This window comes from Ursus arctos, unplaced genomic scaffold (assembly GCF_023065955.2).
Source record: "Ursus arctos isolate Adak ecotype North America unplaced genomic scaffold, UrsArc2.0 scaffold_20, whole genome shotgun sequence".
NCBI lineage: Eukaryota > Metazoa > Chordata > Mammalia > Carnivora > Ursidae > Ursus > Ursus arctos.
Genome location: NW_026622875.1, coordinates 50,809,456 through 50,828,651, shown reverse-complemented (window position 1 = coordinate 50,828,651; position 19,196 = coordinate 50,809,456). Strand labels below are relative to the sequence as shown.

At 51.6% G+C, this 19,196-nt stretch overlaps 1 protein-coding gene across 9 annotated transcripts in view; it reads left to right on the top strand.

The window, feature by feature from the left end:
* Positions 1–14,231, top strand: part of CTDSPL (CTD small phosphatase like) — a 116,019-nt gene extending 101,788 nt beyond the window's left edge. For 3 of the 9 annotated variants that reach the window (XM_057316116.1, XM_048216142.2, XM_044383298.3), the window contains 3 exons: positions 2,870–2,962; positions 6,604–6,789; positions 8,900–14,231. In XM_057316116.1, the coding sequence (XP_057172099.1) occupies positions 2,870–2,962; positions 6,604–6,789; positions 8,900–9,034 (414 nt within the window). In that variant the 3' untranslated portion in view covers positions 9,035–14,231. The other 6 variants (XM_026496721.4, XM_026496720.4, XM_044383299.3 and 3 more) reach the window with 3 other exon arrangements.
* Positions 14,232–19,196: the final 4,965 nt, after the last annotated feature.

The window sequence follows — 19,196 nt, the reverse complement described above, 5'->3', positions numbered from 1 at the left end:
TTGTTATCTACATGGTGCTTCTCCAGGAATAGCTTCATTTATGAACATATTGGAACATTGTAGGAAAACTAGCCTTGGAGGTTGAGGAGTTGGGGAGATTTTGTCAGGTTTTTCACAGGGATGGTCTGACCATCTTCCTTGTCAACCCCAGGGTCGTAAAGGGACAGTCTCTGGCCTGATATGTTTATATCCCAGGAAGGAAAATCTCTCTTGGTGCTTGAGCCATTTTAAATGGATGTCTTCCCTTAATGATGCCAGTCGTCTCTTTTGGCCCTTGAGTACAGGGTGTCAGAGTTGGTGATGCCTTGGAAATCAGCTGGCCCAACCACCTCATTGTCCAGATGGGGAAATGGAGGCTCAGCCAGAGAAAGGGTTGATTCAAGGTCATGCAATGGGAAGAATTAAAATGAGACTCCCAGTCTTTTGCCCCCTGGCCCACGGCTCTTTTCCTGATGCTCTAGTCCCTTCCCTCCCCTGCCAGGAGGTCCTGCAGGAAGGGGCCCTGAGAAAGGCAGCTTATCCCTAGTGTCTCCACACTTGATGCTTTTAAAAGCCATGAGGGAGCCAAAAGGCAGGCACTTGGGCATTTAACATTTGCAAAAGCATCAGCTGAATTAACTCAGCATCTGAGAAGCAGTTAGGGCTTCGTTTATTATCTTGGCTTCTGCTACAAAGTAATGAGACAAAGGAGAGGCTCCCTACCAGCATGGCAAGAATTAGGAGAGAAATCAATCCTTCTTACCTCACAACTGTGAGCATGACCCTCGGGGCCTGACCTACTATGGCCAGCCCATTCTCGAAGGAGCCACCCCAGCTCCCCCAGCCTCCCTCCAGACTGCGCTATGACTCACATGGTGGTAGATACTCCAGAACCCCAGGGCTGGGGTCAGAAACTCTCTCTCCTGAGGGAATGAAGCCACAGGCGCCAAGAGGAGGACCAAGGCCCTGGCGAAGGCCGTGGCCTCGTTCAAGTAATCCAGGATAGGCTGTGCAGGTCCCAATGGGCCTATTCTTGGTTACTTGCACGCGGACGCGGGCCTGGACGCCGGCATCCGGGCCCAGGACCTTCCTCCCTGCCAGAGGCACCAACAACCAGAGTTCCCAAATCAGTCTCCTGCCCTTTGCGTGTAGCAAAGCTTGCTTTCTAAGCAGTATTCCCAAGGAGACTGAGGACCACAGGCCATACCCATTCCGTGGCATCGAGGAGTCTCATGGGCAAGGTGGGGGCCTGGAGCTACTGCAGCCACAAGCCCTGCCCTCACTCCCACCCCAACCTCCCAGCTCCTCACAGCCCTGTTGGCACCCACCCCAGACCACCCTGCTCCTCTGGCCCTTCACTACACCCTCGGCCACAGACCATGCTTACCCGACTCTTTCAGTTAGCCCCAAGTTCCCACCAAGTCCTGGCTCTGTGCAGAATTCCTTTGCAATGCACAGAATGCATTCTCTGTGCAATATAGAGCCCCGCCTCCCCTCTGTGACTCCACAGGACAGACAGCCACAACATCTGCCATTCACAGCCCCACACCTACTCCCCCCAACCTGCCTTTCACACTTCCTCTTCAGCCACTTCTTCTATCCCCCATCTCCTCTAAAGGGCTGGTCATGAAGGGCTCGGCCATGCTCTGACACCTGGGTATTTTCAAGCCAAGTCTCATGCTCATACTGTTTCCTCAGCCTGGAAGCTTGCTTCTTATCCTTACCAGCCTGGTGAACTCCTGTTCGTCCTGCAAGGTCCAGGCCAAATATGACTTCTGTGATTCCTTCCCCTTGAGAGGGGAGTTAACTGTGCTTAATATATCCCTGTATACAACTTCCTTATGCATGCTTATCTTGATTTGTTTTTATTTGTATCTGCTCTAGACTGTGAGCTCTTCAAGGGCAAGGCCTGTGTTTTGTTCATTTTTTAGCTTCTTCAGGCTGAGCACAGAACTGGGGCTCAGTGAATATGAGCTGAATTGAATTTTAATAAGTTTGATTTATTTTAGGGAAGTGGCTAATTTCAAATGGAATTTATTCAAGTTTTAATTAGTTCTTCCCTCCTCCCACCTTCCCTATCTTCTCTCAGCAGCTTTGCCTTCTCTCCCATCTCCCTAGTCTCCTCAGATTTGTTCAGGTCTCCCAGTCAGGAGCACGGAGCCCAGCAGCCACTCTAGGAAAGCCTCCTCTTTGCCCCCCTCTGCTTGGAGCCCCCTCCTGTTGGCTGACTGGGGGCCTGGGAGTAGGCTGGCTTCATGTCCCCTGACATCTGTTTCTGTACCAAGCCCAAGCAGAGTAACCTTTGCGGTGTCAAGTGGACAGCTTCCCAAACTGACACGGAAGGTACTTCCTGCAGCTTTGCTGGGCCTGCACTCCCACCCTAGGCCTTCCGAGCAAGGCAGGTGCTCCAGTCAAGGGTAGAAGGTGGCAGCTGGAGCAGTCCCAGAGCTGCCGGGCAGTGGGCCGGGCCTGGACCTCCTAAAGGACAGCCCCCAGACCATGGCCTATGTTCACATAGGGCCTGACCCAGAACATGTGCCAAGGAACACATGTGAGAGAATGAGTCATTTCACACAAACGTGGCACAACCCTTCCACTCACTGGTTCTGAAAATCCCTACGACCCACAGCACCATGGTCGGCTTCCCTTTCTCCCTTGGGAGGAGTGTCTGCACCAGACTCAGACCCAGAGCCCAATCTGAGGAGTGTGTGTGGCCTGAAGTGCCACCTCTGACTACATAGCCCTCATATAGTTGGGGTCTCCATGCCACACATGGAGCTGGGGCAGGAAGCAGTTACCTTCTCAGGAATTCTTCCTGCATGAGTGGTGGCCCTCGGCCACCGCCAGCGGCGGCCACGACTGACCGGCTTGCTGTTTGCGACTGTTGCAGGTGTATGTGCTGAAGCGGCCCCACGTGGATGAGTTCCTCCAGAGGATGGGGCAGCTCTTTGAGTGTGTGCTCTTTACTGCCAGCCTGGCCAAGGTATGTCCTTCTCCCAGCTGGGCACCCCCAGCCACTCCCCCCCGACTCCCTGTCTGTCAGACAGCCCGCTGTTAAGGTGGGGGAAGTGGTTTCTATGGTGACAGGTTCCCGCCCCAGATGGGATGGATGCAGGCCATGTGCATAGTACCAGCCTGAAAGGCTTCTGGGTTACCATGGTGACAGGGAGCCCTTGGAACAAATGCTCCGTGAAGTTGCTGCATGCAGCCACCTGGAGCTGGATGTCCACAGACCAGGATATCACGAATGTGTCCAGTATAACCAAGAAAAGGCATCTGCGTCTCCTCTGTTGACTGGCAGCCCACTGCGAGAGGCTCAAGCCTTTGTGTCCTTCATTAGCTTACACAGGTTTGGGGAAGGATAAGTGTCCAAGATTCACCCGCATGCACAGGCTGGAGGAGGGTTCTGACTGCCCTAGTGAGCCCTGTGAGATTGGGCAAGTGACTTCACTTCTCTCGACTCCATGTCTTCTAGAAGTTAGGGATAATTCCCGCTACGTCATGGGGTGGATCAAATGAAATAATGCATGTAAAAGGCAAAGCATACTGTCTGACTCATACTCAGCAAGTATTCATGGAGCACCTGCTGCGCTCCATATGCCCCGCAGGCTCTGTCACGTGGTACGTGCTCCTGATGTTCATTGTTTAGTTATCATCATTGTTGATGATGACAGTTCACATGGTTTGGCCTTGTAGCTTGGCATGAATCTTTGAGCCAGTGTCTACGCTGGCCCTAACCACATGGAGTGGTTTCTTTGCCTTCTCCTACTGTTAAAGGACCCCCCTCCCATATGGTTATGTCTGCCCTTTCTCAGGTGTTGCTGAGCCTAGGGGGGAGAGGCTAGGCCCCCACTCCTTGGAGGAGATCCTTGCCATGACCATCTCTCAAATCCTGACTCTGATGGGGCCAACACCATCTATTTGTGGGAGGCATCGCCAGTGTCACTGTGGGGACTCTGAAGTGGCTCCAGAGATGAGCTCTGGGGGGCCTGTGTTAGCCATCTGCTCATCTCCTGGCCTGCTGCAAGGACTCACATGCAGTTCCCCACCGTCGCCAACAATTCCTAGCTCTCTTCTTCTCTGCATGCTGAAGACTCTGACTCCAGGCTCCCAGACATCCAGCTTTGCCAGACTGCGCATTCCAGGTTTGGGCCATCTCTCGGTCACGGCTGAAATGAGAGAGAACCCCACCTGCACAGCATTCTGCCAGACTCATTGCCAGGCCTCGAAGCATGAGCTGGTAGAGAGGGAATCCAAAACCTAGGCCTTAACTTTTGTATACTAAAAAGAACATAGCCTCAGGGAAGACAGTCTTCCCCATGGGCGCTCTTTCCTGTGAATGGCACCAAGGCCAATGGTACTGTAGCAGAGATGGCTCTCCTGGCAGTGCTCTGGGGTGCCGAGGAGCCTGAAGTGACAACTAAAGAAGTAACAAACAGGATGATTGCACCCGCCCAGGGTAGATGGAGAGTTGGTGGGATTGAGAGCTGCTACGTCGAGGGGAGGTTGGCAGAATTGAAACACTGTTGCTTGGCATTGTCCCCCACACTCACTTAAGTATCCTTGGGCAGTCTCCCTTCCTGGACTGCTCCCACCTGCGCCTCCATCTGTCTCTGCAACCCTTCTCTCAGTGCTACTCCAGCCTGGCTCAGCTGCATCCCCTCCCAGGTGCAGCCTTCCAGCCCTTTCTCCCTGTGGACAGGTGGGCACTCCCCAGTTCTTGGCTCTGGGCACCACTCCCAGCCAGCACTGCCACACTGGCCCACCGCCCAGGAGCCCATGGGAACCATCCGCTGACTGTCAGAGACCTTCGATGTCTGCTTCCTCATCTTGGTTTCCTTTATTGATGGATTCACCCAGCAAATATTTACTTAGTGCCTAACTGTGTGTGGGGCTCTGTCCTGGGCACTGGGGATGCAGCAGAGAACAAAAGAGACAAAGCCCTGCCCTCATGAAACTTTGATTCCCCACATTCATCTCCAAGGCCTGGAGCCCCCAGACTCAGACATTCCCTTGAAGGCTGTGTGCCACCAGCAGTGTTAACAATTCTGGGGAAATTAACCACTGTCTCCATCTAGAGTCAGCCTTCTAACACCCCAGGGCACTTGGCTGCCCTTACCAGCTGAAAACTGCAGTGCCCACCTGGTCAGCAGGAAATACAGCCTGCTCCTGGACTCTGCTCCTCAGGATGTCTCCAGGGAAAGGAGGACATTCCCGCGGAGCTGGAGCTGCTGCCTGTAGCCCTGTGCCCTGCATCCCGCAACGTGCTGGCATTGCCCTACTCTCGTGGGCTGCTGTGCATTCCACTGCTGGCCTCCCCCCCCCAGGCTGGGGGCTTCCTGCCTCCCCTGCAGAATTGCTGGGCCTCATGACACCTGGCTGTGCTGGTCTTGGTGCTGAGGCGTGGCCTCACATAGGCCTTGGAACTAACACTCTTTTGCCTCCAGCCCCAGCCACTCAGGGCGGCCCAGTCCTTTAGACATCTTCATTTATGAAGATTTTCACTCAGGAATTACCCCTTTATTTCTTTATCCAATTCAGCCTGCTTTGGGAAAATTCCCCAGGCCATGAGAGAGGACCAAGAGGGGTGAGCCCCAACTGTGAGCTGGGCTCACACTCCTTCTCATAAAACTCTTGGACTCCAAGAAAATGAAAGTGGGTGTCTGGTACCATCCTGTGACCTTCAGGAGCTGGCCTGGCCCAGCTGCCCAGAGCACCCATATGGTCAGCGTGGCCTCATACCACGTGAGCCAGATTCAAAGTCGGCTCGCTCATTCAGTGATGAAACTGGTCTTTCCCGAGCCCCCACTATGAGGTGGGCACTATGCAGGGTGAACACGACAGACAAGCCCCGCACCCTGACCAGGGAAGAGCATATCCAGTAATCCCTGGGGGTGGTGAGTGAGCTTGTGAAGGAGACCGCTGTGAGGCAATAGTAGCCAGAAAGGGAGGGACAGGCAGGGGCTCCAGACGGGTGGCCAGGGAAGCCAAGACTGAAAGGTGAAGAGACAGAAGGAGAGGTGCATGCAGAGATCTGAGGAGAGCATGTTGCATGTGGAGGGAACACTGGTGCCGAGGCTCTGACCATGATCAAAGCCAGTGTGGCTCAGGTGATCAGCTGGGGCCAAGAGGTGGCAGAAACCACGTAGCTGCGGGTGTGTGGGGTATGGTGGGCCTCACTCCAGGGGCCACAGGTTGTAAGCAGGGAAGTGGTGTGATGGGACGTGTTTTCCAGTGGCTTCTCTGACAACAGCCAGGTGCAGGGGCTGCAAAGGAGATGCAGGGGGAGGAGGGCGGCTCTTTGGGAGGCTCACACCGCCACCCCAGGCAGCGGTTACATAGGTTGGGATCAGTGCAGTGCCAATTTACAGAGAGGGGCAGGTGGATTCAAGATCCTCTTGGAGACGGAACTGCCAAGAATTCCTGATGGATTGGATTTGAGAGGTGAAAGAAATGGAAGAATCCAGGGTATCTTACACACATGGAAAGGAAAATAACCAGGATCCTAAAACACATCCAATTACTTAAATCCCTTTCTAGAAAAATAATGCAGATCTTGCTGCAGTAGGTCAGGGTTTCTGGGCTCTTTCAGGTGCCTAGCCTTCACTGCGACCTGCTTTTCAGTACGCAGACCCCGTGGCTGACCTGCTGGACCGCTGGGGCGTGTTCCGGGCCCGGCTCTTCAGAGAATCATGCGTCTTCCATCGTGGGAACTACGTGAAAGACCTGAGTCGCCTGGGCCGGGAGCTGAGCAAAGTGATCATTGTGGACAATTCTCCTGCCTCGTACATCTTCCATCCTGAGAATGCAGTAAGTGGCCCCAGAGGGAGAGAACACAAGGCCCCATCCAGTTCCACGTTTGTGCCCGCAAGCACCTGTTTCGGCTTTCTTGTCCTTCCCTGGGTGAAATCCCAGCTCTGCCATTTAGCGGGTACCTGGCACTGACCAAGTTATTTACCCTCACTGAGCTATAGTTACCTCGTCCATCAAGTGGGGATTCTAGGGTTGCTGACCTGTAGGATGGTTGGCGGATTGAGTGTGGCAGAGCATGAAAAGCACTTAGAACGCTGTCTGCGTTGGGTAAGTGCTCAGTGAGCCTGGATCTTAGCGTTTTTCATGCTGTTACTGAGAAGGGTTCCGTCAGTCACCCTGGAGCTGGCTTCATGACTCCTATAGACTCAAAAGGCTTGGACAACCTCTTCAGCAGAAGTTCTTAAACAAGAATGAATAAAAACACCTCAGTCAAGGCCTTCAGACAAGCCTGCCAGGCTTTTCCGCCTCATAATGATGTCTTAAAAGTATACAGTGGGAACATTCCCTACATAAAACTCCCTGGAGCATGGCAGCCCTTAGTGCCTGCTCACTGGCTGCAGCCTGGCTGTCCGAGCAAGAGACAGATGCCATCCCGCTTCCCGGCCTACACCTCCATGGCAGGAGGGGCCAGCTAGGCCCACTGGTGACGGCCAAGCCCTCAGCAGTACCACCACACTGGTCCTCAGCTCAGGCAGCCCGCCCTGGACAGGAGGCTTCCTCCCCAGCCCGGGCTTCTCAGACTCAACAAAAGCTTCCCCAGGGTCCTTTCCTTGAAGCCAGAACTCTGTGGCTCCACTTATAACAAAAAACTGAGATCAAGCTAGATTCATTTAGTTAGTGCGCAATGATTACTTGAGTCAACATTCCAAATTTATTATATTTAAACACGTTCATTTTAGTGAGTTAATCAAATTCAACATAATGCATTTTGTCATGTGTCTCTAACAGATAAGGATTACTTCTTAATATAATCACAGTTCCATTATCGCATCTGACAGAACTAACAGTTTCTTAATATTATCTAATATCCAGACTGTGTTCATATTTCCCCATCATCTCAGAATGTTGTCCTACATTTGGGTTGTTTGACTCGGAATCAAACAAGGTCCAAGCACTGCTTTGGTTAATAATGTGTCTGGTAATTCTTGGATAATCTTAACAATTCTCCTTCCCCTCTCCCGTTTTCTTCCATCCTGTTGGTGAAGAATTCTGATTATTTGTCTTGCAGAAATTTCCTCTCTTCTGGATCTGTCTAGTTGCAGCCCATGGTGGTGTTTTACTGTGTTTTTCTAACTGCCATATTTCCTTTAAACTTGATTAAATGCAGGTTTAATTTTTCAGTTTTCTCAAGGATATTGTATACTTATCATGGTATCACATCAAGAGGCATATCATGTGAGGCTGTCCCACTTTTAAAGATTTTACTTTATTATTATTCGTATAATAATCCATACCCAGTGTAGAGCCCAATGTGGGGCTCGAGCCCACAACCCCAAGATCAAGATCTGAGGTGAAGAGTCAGATGCTTAACTGACTGAGCCACCCAGGCTCCCCTTTTAAAGATTTTAAATTGATCTATGGATTCAGGTGTTGTTAGCTGTTCCATGTTTTCAAATTCCCCATCAACCTTTCACCTAAAAACGTGAACAGCCGTTGATGATCATTGCCTCCATCAGCTATTTCATTAAGAATTACGAAATGGTGATTTCTAAATTCTATCATTCTTTCCATATTTGTTGGCTGGAACTTTTTTTTTTTAATCAGACTTGCACTCGTTGACTACTTGATTACCCTAAAGTCAGTTTGAATGTTGAATCAGGAAGTCAGGGTAAAGTCTTGGTTCTTTTTCTTTAATTCTTCAATCTTCAGAGTAACGAGGTGGTACTCTAACAACTTCCAAAAGTAGCCAGTGAATTTGTTTTAGGTATTAGTATGAACTCATGGATTTTTTATTGTTATAATGTAATCCATTTATTGTTCTTTTGGGTGCTCAGACGTTCACCTTTGGGCAGCGGACATCCCTTCGTATAACAATAGTCTTTGAATGCTTCCTGTTTTCTGTTGCAACAAGATGTTCCATTCTCATCTTGTCCATTTCTTGCCTCAGCCCTGGAATCAACCACTTTTCTATGGAGCCCAGTTCCTTTTAATGGAAATGGTATTTAGAGACCACAATTTGGGTGGATCCTCATTGTTACGGAGATATCCTTTGCTTCCAGTCCTTTATACTGGACAGAGCTAAGTATACATATTTTTAGAATTAAAATTAAATCATAAATTCATATGGGTTTTTCCAATTCAGTGTTATAACAGTTTTTATTTAATTTCTTTGGTTTTTGTTTTTGTCTTTGTGTCTCCTCTTGTGCTGAAACTCTTGGTTCGTAAATATATTAACATCATTACCTATTTGACTCAGTCTATAGTACGTGTTTAATAGTTTCCAAATTGCTGTACTAACATTATCACTACTACTCAGACAACTGAATGCACGTGGGGTTTTTTGGAGAAATGTACAGCAGAACACTATGGGTTTGTTTTTTTTTTAAGATTTTATTTATTTATTCGACAGAGATAGAGACAGCCAGCGAGAGAGGGAACACAAGCAGGGGGAGTGGGAAGAGGAAGAAGCAGGCTCCCAGCAGAGGAGCCTGATGCGGGGCTCCATCCCAGAACACCGGGATCACGCCCTGAGCCGAAGGCAGACGCTTAACCGCTGTGCCACCCAGGCGCCCCAGAACACTATGTTTTAAAATCACTTGACATAATTCTCTGTGTGGCTATGTCACCAGCTTTGTATATACTTAGGTTCATTTGTTATTGCTTTGTTTTCTTGTTTAATTTTATTGCAATTATGTAACATATTTCCATGATTCCAACATCAGAACTACCAACAGAGGTGGATTTAGAGAAGTCTTGTGTCCATGTCTGCCCTCTCCCTCATTCCTGCCCTTCCCCTACGAGGAGTCATTTTTTTTGTTAATCCTTACCTTGTTTATACTTTTTAATTATACAATGAATTGTTTTGTTTCTGAGCAGTCTTTAGATCTGTAAAAGGGCCCTAAATGCTACTTTTGAACTCCTTTGATTTCCCCCAGATTTCTTTTTACATCCCTTCTTTGCACCTCTGGCTACCACCCATTACCACCCCTCTAAAACTAAGTGTAAATCCTGTCCGGGCCCGTGGCTCAGACTGTCCTGAAATTTTATACTTCTGCTTTTAACTGATCACTGCTAAGGATGGGAGGAAATTCCCCACTTGCCTTTGCCGTGCAGCGTGGCACAGTGACCCCAAGTGGTGGCTTTCCTGGCCCTGTTCATGCGCTCCCTGGTGTCAGTAGCTGGCAGGTAACCTCTGGCTCCTGGTGAGGTATAAGGAGTTGGTTGGATACAGTGGAAAGAGCTTTTGAAATTGGCAAGTAGCACGGCTAGTTCTCCTATATTCTGTGCTCTGGCCACCTTTTCTGCTGCAGGAAATCAAACCAGGCCAATGCACGAAAACTGGCATTTAGACTTCACTTAAAAAGCAAAGACACTGAACTTTGCCTTCCTCCCAAACCAGGTAGCTTTGAATGGATCTTAGTTGGGACGGGAGAACACACAAGATGATGATGATGATGATGATGATGATGACGATGGTTTTTAGCTACCTGTCTTCCTTACCAAAGAAAAGATAAAAACTGCGGGGGCCAAGTCAGGCTAGGAGCTGCCCCCAGCGCCGGGTGCGTTCTGCTGCCCCCCTGCACACACTGTCTTCCAGGTGCCCGTGCAGTCCTGGTTCGATGACATGACGGACACAGAGCTGCTGGACCTCATCCCCTTCTTTGAGGGCTTGAGCCGGGAGGACGACGTGTACAGCATGCTGCACAGACTCTGCAGTAGGTAGCGCCGGCCTCGCCGCCTCCCGCCCGCGCACCTGGAACCTCCGGCCTCGGAGAGCCGCTGGCCTCTGCTCCCCGGGAGTGGCAAGTGAGGACACTCCGTGCTCCAGGCCACGGGGGCCATGTGGCCATACCTACCTGTTTTCTTTTTTAAGAACAGAAACAACTATTTTAAAATGAACTCTTTTAACAAATTTCATAAAGGGACATGCATTTTACTGGATTTGCTTTTCTTAAAACATACCAAAAAGAAAAAAATGGAAAAAAAAAAAAAAAAGCTTGAGATCTATCAGACTTCCTTTCAACTGTCCCCCCCAACCCCTCCTCCAAGCAGACAACCTGTCCCTTTCTATCCCAGCTCGGAGCAGCTGACCCAACTCAGAATCTCTTTCCTACAGGATGAAGTGCCTTTTTGAATGTTATTTTAAGCTGAAAGTTAATTTTTCTACACAACATATTTCCAGACATATTTTAGTCTTTTATTGTCTTAGATTCTCTAAAAAGACGAATATGACAATTTTCTAGAACCTAGGGTGAGGGGGGTGGCGAGGGATGGAGGTGAGTCCTAGAAGCCTGCCTCCCAACAGGTGTGAGTGCTCTGACGCCCGGTGGCATGCTGCAGGGTCAGGCTCCCGCCAGGAGCCTCAGCAACCGTGGCAGTGTCTCCGTTCATTGCTGACCCAGTTTGGAATGTATCTGCGGTTGTGTGGCTCAACAATAGATACTTTTATATTATTACTCTTATTTCGGATGATGACCGTTACGTCCTGAGGTCACACTTTCCCCTTGAAAAGTGGCATCGTCACCTCTGCTTTCACACCACTGCCATACTTCTGTACGTTTTTCGTTCTGTGGTTGTCGTTCTGGGTAGAGCAGTTCCAAGAAACTCCAAAACCCTTTGATATTTAAAAAAAAAAAAAATCTGTTTATTGATTTTTAAATTTTTCCTTTCCAAAAGCTGGATACACATGGAGCTGTTTGGGAATTTTCTTTGCTGCTACCGCGCTGCCACCAAATGGAATTGACCAGCGGCTGTTACACTGTTCTTTGCCACTGTGCCTATGCTCAGAATCTGCTCACTGCTAAGCTGCAGACTTGGACAGGGTCAGAAACGTAGGTGCCCCCCCCCCCCCGTAGACTGCACCAACTGTATCCCGTCCCTGGCACGGGCCATGGGAGTTCAGGAGGGAACAAAGACACGGGGCCAGCACACCACACAGGCGTGGCGATCGTTCTAAATGACAGCCAACATCAGATACTGTGATGAGCTGACTGTGCTCCCTTGAGAACCTGTGGCCTCAACCAGCCACTGCACTGATGTGGCCCAAGTCCACTCCTGGTCTTCTTTTTTGAAGCACAGCCTATTTTCTGAGCCAGGGTTGGGGAAACCTGTCCAGATGTGGAACTCATTGCCCTGAGCCAGGGAGAGGCAGGGTGCCCTCCCTGGGCTGGGGCTTCCTTTGCAGCCTTTCCCAGTGAGCTGTTTTAAGCAGTGCCATGTTCCTTGTTTGACGAGACGGTCTATAAAGTATTGCGCTTAAAAATAATTTAAAAGAACCCTTCTGTGTTGGCACCATTGCCTTAGTCCTCTGTGGTTGGGCCTCCGCCAGAGTTCTGGTGGGAGCGACTGCCACTAACAAGTCTGCAGATGGGGGTCGAAGTAAAATTTTGTTCTTGCTTTCGTTCACAAAATAATGAAGCCAGCTGCCAATCATGTCCTCCCAACAGCACTTTGGGCTGTGGACTGCCATGCATTCAGAAGAGAAGTGTTCAGGGGTAACCGAGTGCCCCAGCATTCTGAGTATGCAGAACCCAGTAATCCCCATGCCAGTTCCGGTAGAAATAGCCCCACGCTAGGCATTACCACAGAGAACGGCAGTTACGTGGCAGATCTGCACATGCCCTAAACCTTGATTTGGAAAACTAGTCACTAATGAACCCGCTGCCTTAAATGTTCTTGAATGTTGCAGTCCAGTGTCTGTCCTGTGTTGAAATCCACACAGAAATCAGTCCTGGGGACAGCCTTCGACCCTCCCCTCTGCCCTCCTCTCTGCCGGCATCATGCGGTCTTCTCTGGTATAGGGGGCAGAGTACTTCAGGGGAATCGAACCTAGGAACAGTGTCCCGCTTCTGAGAGATGGAGTGAAGACGCTGGCCAGCTTGAGCCGGACACTGCACCTAGTAGTTCCTGAAACCGCGAGCGCCATTGCACGACCGTTGGGGATGGAGCCCGGTTCCAGCCATCGCAGACACAGAATGTCTTGGGGGAGGCCAGCAGCCCCCCTGAGCCTTCTGGATTCTGTGCACCTTATTTGACCACACTCCAAAATGCCATTTTTATTTTAACCCTTGATTCTGCTTTATGTACATAATCAGAATATCTATCTCTCTATATATATTTTTAATCATCTCCATGTAAATGAAGCAATAGAATTCTAACATAAGGCCAAGAAATAAGATGAATGTTTGGGGTTTATGTTTTTTAAGGTAAATACGGGTATTGTTTTTAATTATTACCTTTTATTAAATTGTGGGCTTTAAAGCCTAATGAAGCCTATTAGCTATTTCTCTGTGCCATATGCTTCCCATGTTACCAAAATATCCCCCCGCCCCGCCACCACACACTCTTTAACCAAAAGAAAAACCCAACCTCTTGAGTTTCTTGGTCCTTTGCGTACCAGGTTAAAATATAGTCTCCTGGACAGTATTTTTTTTATTAGGATCTGGGACAAGAGATCTTGGGTTGTGGACTCGGGCCCCTGTGATGTGATGACATCTCTGGCCAGGCCTTGGGTGGCGGTGCCGGGGCCCATCCGAGGTGGTCACTGCTCTGTCTTCCATTGTTCTGGAATCCTGTGTGTTGGTCTGTGGCTTCACCCATTAGCTGTTTGTAAACAATGTTATCTGTACCCTAAGGAGGAACACCGCTTGTCACAGCCGATGGTTGGTGGGGGAGCTCCTTTGACACTGCAGTTTTGATGAGGTGACTTTGGAGACGTGAAGAGGCCCTGATGACACTGATTTGTCATGGTTGCAGCATTTGAACTTCTAGTATAAAAAAGAAATCTGTAAATTTATAAACTGGCAACACTTTAGAACCCTATATTTTAAAGACGGCTCTCTAATAAAATCTAGAACCACACAGCCCTATATGGTCAAACACTCGTGACGTTTGTGCCTCTGCTTTTAAAGGTGCTGTGATGGACAGTTGGCATGCCAGGGTTCGAGAGGGGTGGATGGCTTGAAGTGCTTGCAGTTACCTGAGCAAAATCTACTGGCTGCCTCTGGTCCTATCTCACTGTAAAATTGATGGTGTCTGTTCCTGTCCGTTTTCCAGGGAGCTTCTCTGCAGACTAACACCCCCCACCCCCCACCCCCGGTAGTGGAGATTCTGGTGCCTGGGTAGTCGTGGATTTCTGTTGGACATTTGAATGTGACAAACAAGCCAGCATTACTTGGGAAATACTACATGTGGAATGTGCACGTTTCCAGGGGCGAGCATTGTCAGTCTAGAGGTTTGCAATGATTTCCTTCCTGCCAAAAATAAACACGTGAAACTGCGCCCTCTTGTGGATGGACTTCTCCAGCGCCAGCGCCTCTTTCCGCTATTTGCTGTCTGTTCTCTTCGCCTGCACGGCCTCACGCGGGCGCCTCCGGTCTCCTGGGGGACCCGCTTCTGCAGAGCTGGGGTGGATGGGAGCAGGGCCGCAGCATCACCGGAGCCACCGACCTTGACCCCAGGGGAGGCCGGAAGACCATCCTGCTCAATGTGAGGCCCCCTGGCAGCGTCTCCACAGACTGAAGCGGTGCAGCTCACTCTTCCTGCACAGGGATTCCAGCCCTGCCAAAGGGCTTCCACGTGCAGTCTGAGAGGACCGCAGCCCCCCACCCCACCCCACAGGAGCCACCAGCAGTGTGTGTGGAGTATGGTACCAAAACCCAGAGCCCATGGGCACGCTGGCTGAGATGCTGTGATTACCAGCCAAAGCATGGCAAGGGATAGGAAGAGTAAAGATAGCCAAGACAGCTTTCTCAGAGTGGGACATCCTCCAGGCACTGCCCTCAGCCCAGCCCCTCTGTACGTAGAGGTGAGAGGGGCAGCAAGTGCTCCTGTGCTAGGGAGTCATGGCAGAGCCTTGAGCCTGGCCACACCACTCTCAGGACTGTTGCTTCGTGGTGATCCCTAATTGGGATTACATCACCAGTGTCAGCAATCTCATTAGACCGGTCTCCCCATTTCATGGATGAGAAAACTGAGGTCAGTGAGACAATTCTTTGCAGTCTCTGTTCTATCACAGGCTTCCACCAGGCATGTGTACTCGTCCTGTGTGGGTCAGCCCAGGAAAAGTATTTACCCGGAAACAAAACGCCCAGATCCCCCACAGCTAGTTGTGCCATGCCCCTAGGTTGCCCTCTCCACAGTGGGGCAGCTGTCTGGCCAGAGAAGCCTCCCCAGATTTCCCCCTGGTTCTGTACTCCTAAGCTGTGTCCCTCTCTATCCATGTCTCTCCTTGGCTCTGCCCCTCCCCGGCCCTCTTCTTTCCCTCCTTTCACCTTCCTGGCATTGCCCCCATACCCACAACTACTTCACGCCTCTGCATACAACCAGACAGACAGCTGAGAACCGTGAATGTCCATAGATCCTCTGAATAGGTGGGAAGGAAACATACATCATCAAGAGGTCACTTATTTGGGACGGGGGCATACTGAGATTTCACCTCCGGATGTTTTCTTGTTTGAGCACACATCATCTGTGTTGCGGGACCAAAGAATGAACAGGAAGCCAGGGAGGGGAGGGGAGGAGTGGCTGGGGAAAGCCAGCCTGGGAAGACAGTCTGTTGAGCTAATGGATGGGGGGGGGGGTGCACTGGGGGCTTGTGGCAGAGTCCTCGGAGTAACTGGAATGCTTACATGGCAGATTTCCTGTGCTGGGGCTGCCCGTGGGTCAACAGGCTGCTCAAGGCCCAGAGCTGCAATTGGAATGGTCAGTATCCTGATCTCCAAGGAGAATATACTGGACCCACCAGCACTCAGGAGGAGGATATGGGGTCTCCAGAGTTTTCCATTCCAAACTTCCATTACAGCTCCATCTCTTAGCTCAGTGATTCTTGGCTGTGGCTGCCCATGAGAATCACCTGAGGGCTCTTAAAAACACGGATCCCTTAAGTTCACTCCAGACCATTTAAACCCCAAACCCTGAGAGTGGGCATCACATTTTCAAGTGCCTCTGATGACTCAAAGTTTCAGCAAGGGCTGAGAACACCTCTTCTGACTGGCAATGGAGGAAAAGGAAGTCCCCCAAACTGTTTCAGGCCTGACACCCAGGTATGGCAAAGAGGCTATGGGCTGGGCTTAGGGGAAATGGCAGGTATTGCTTTACCTGAGAGATCAGCCATACATGTTCATTGCTAAAAGGTCAGGAAACCCAGAAAATTATAAAGAAAACCCCACACGGTCACTGGGAGCCTTTCCCAAGGCAGGGGTGAGAAGGGAGACCTAATAGGATCCACACCCAGCTGACAGTTCCCTGCTTTTACATTGAGGGGGGAGCAGAGTGGATGCCCCCACTTCACATGGGAGCACTGGGTCACACTGCCTACCAACCTAACCAAGTCTTGTCACCCCCACCCCCTATCCTGGCCCAAGCCGTGTCTCCATGGGGTGGGTGCACGACTGGGAAGGATGACACATCCCCAACTGTGGGAACACAAAGCAGCGGCACCTTCTTGTTTGCAGGGACCTAGGGCTCTTTTCTGGGCTGTCCTTGGACTCCATTAGGCCCATCAGAGTGGTGGCCCAGAGGGCACAGCAACAGACTCCACTTCCTGGGCCCTAGCGTTCCCACCACGGCGACTTCCAAGGAGCCGCTCTTGGGCCCGGTGACCGTGTCACTGCCCCTCCCGAGGCCTGCAGCCAGATGTGGGGGGCCCACTTGGGCCTAAGGCTGCTCTCCTGAAAGGCGTGGGGCCGGGAGGTTTCCAGGCAGTGGGATCCGAGACCCCAGTCAGGCCTTCCCCCCACCCCCACCCCCACGCCCTGTCCACTCTCCGGAGGGTCGCACCCGCTGCAGGACCTGGTCTCCTCGAGGGGCGGTGTTCTGCACCTGTCTGGGAGGGACTCTGATGAGAGCTGGGACAGCCCCTTGAGAACCCAAGTTTGGGGACCTTGGGGGCGGGGCCTGAATGGGGCGGGGCTGTTTTCCAGCGTGCCCCGCCCACTTCGGGCCACACCTACGCCTTTGTCAATATTGACACGGAGCGGGCTGGGCCTTCCGAGATAAGCCCGGAAGGAACAAAGTAGCGACAGAGAGCCTGGGAACCTGCCAGGCGAGGGTGGGGTGGGCCGCAGGGTCCCCCGGGGCGGGAAGAGGTCAGTGGGACGAGGGGGTCCCACAGCCAGAGCGGGGCTGGCTGAGCAGGAGGAGGGAGCGGCCGAGCTCTCTTTGCTCTGGTGGAGGAGGGGGGCAGAGGCTGGGCATCCCCTGGTCCTTGTAAGACCCTAGTTGCCTGTGAGCAGTACCCTGGGTCTCAGTTTCCTCTCTCTGTGTCATGGATGTGATCCCATGAGCTGGAGCTTGTCCACACCAGACACAGAGCAGTGCTGCTTAGTTGCCCCCTCCCCGCCCCGGACTGACCTGGGGCCCACTGCCTCGGATCACAGGTACAGGGTGGTGCCCGCCATTCTGGAGTAGGGCAGTCGAGCCCATCCAGAGTCTTCTGGATTCCAGAGACTCAGAGCCTTCTGGGGAGGGACTTAGGAGAGGTCCTTGTGCCCCCCACCACAATGGGGAGGCTGGGTTGCACTAGGTGGGGTGTCCAACTCCCAAGAGCGACCTCCCCTGCCTTCTCACAGGACATGTCAGCTCAGAAAAAGCCTGAGAAACGTGTCCAGAGTCACACGGCCAGGGGCGCTTCAGCGGAGGCCGGAACCTGACTCTGAGGAAGGCTCAACCCCGGGCCTTCGCATCAGGAAGGAGCCCAGGAAGGGTCCAGTGATTAGGGCCCAGACCACAGGCGCACATCCGCAGATACTAATTAAGCAGCCGTTGTGAGCCAGACACCATTCTAGATGCAGGGAACAGCAGTGAGCAAGGCTCTGCCCACAAGGCCCTCACATTGCAGCTGGGGACACAAGACACTGAGCAGTATGGTTACCTGCTTCTGGAAGCACAAGGAACAGGAGGAAAGTGGCGGGTGGCTGGGAAGAGCATTGCTTTAGCTAACATGGTCAGGGAGGGCCCCTCTAGGGAGGTATCATTTGGATTGAGGCCAGAATGCGGAAAAGGAGCCCTAGGAAGATTTAGGGGAGAGGCTTCTGGCAGAGGTAACAGCAACTACAAAGGTCCAGAGACTAGAATGAGGTCGGTGTCTTAAGGGACAATGAGAAAGTTGTAGCGAGAACACATGAGGAATGGGGAGAGTGAATGGAGATGCAGCCAGAGGGACAGGCAATTTGGGGTTTTATTTTAGGGAAGCCACTGGAAGGTTTAAAGCAGGGGAATAGTGTGATCTATTTGTGGTTAAGAGATTCCTTTGGCTACTGTAGGAGGGTGGACAGAGGGGCTGGAGAGACCAGGAGACATAGAGGGAGGCTCAGGCTGAACTGGTGAGAGGCTGGCTCCCAGGGCAGGGCAGGGAGGCCCAACCAAGTTCAGGATCTAGGATGAACCAGACTGGCTAGTGGCCACCCTGTGCATGGGGAGGGAAGGAGAGGAACCTGGGATGGCCCCCAGGTATGGGGCCTGAGCTACCAGCTGGATGTTCGTGCCATTTCTTGGCCTTGGAGGAGGTGTCTGAGGGGCCTGACCCGGATGTCGAGCGTGAGGTCAGATGCACCAGGACAGATGTGACCAGACAGATGAAGGATGAAGGGTGGGCAGGGGGTGGGGATTCGGAAGGAGTGGGGGTCCATGCTGGAAGAGATGCTAGCATTCCCCTGGCATTTACAGCCTGGGGACTGGAACTTGGAAGAAAACAGACAAGAGACAGGAGGTAAGGCCTGAGTTGTGTGCCCAGTGATATTTGAAGGCCCCCACGGAGAGGGCAGAGTGGCCAGTGAGGTGGGGAGAACACTTGGGCTGTGAGGTGTTTCAGAGGAAGGGTGGTCAGTGGGTCCCTGGGTGGGAAGAGGGAGGGTAAGATGAAGACAGACAACCAACCACCTGCTGTGGCAAGAGTGGGCATTGAGGACTAGGACAGAGCCATTTCCAGGGAGTTCTGGAACAAACAAAGCAGAGTGCACAGGAGGAGGGGGGAAGAATCTGCGGTGAAGAATGAGGACACAGACTTTGCTGAGCACAGGGACAAAAGGAGCCGGGGAAACAGGCGGAGGCAAACACACACACACACACACACACACACACACACACACACACACCCCATCATATAAAGGAACAGAGGATTAAACAGGCATTCTCTCACACACAAGGTCAGACACATACAGGGACTAACCACCTATCCTGGGACGCAGGCATCCCACACACAGGGACCCATTAACTCTGCCTGTTAGCTACAGTCACATACTGGC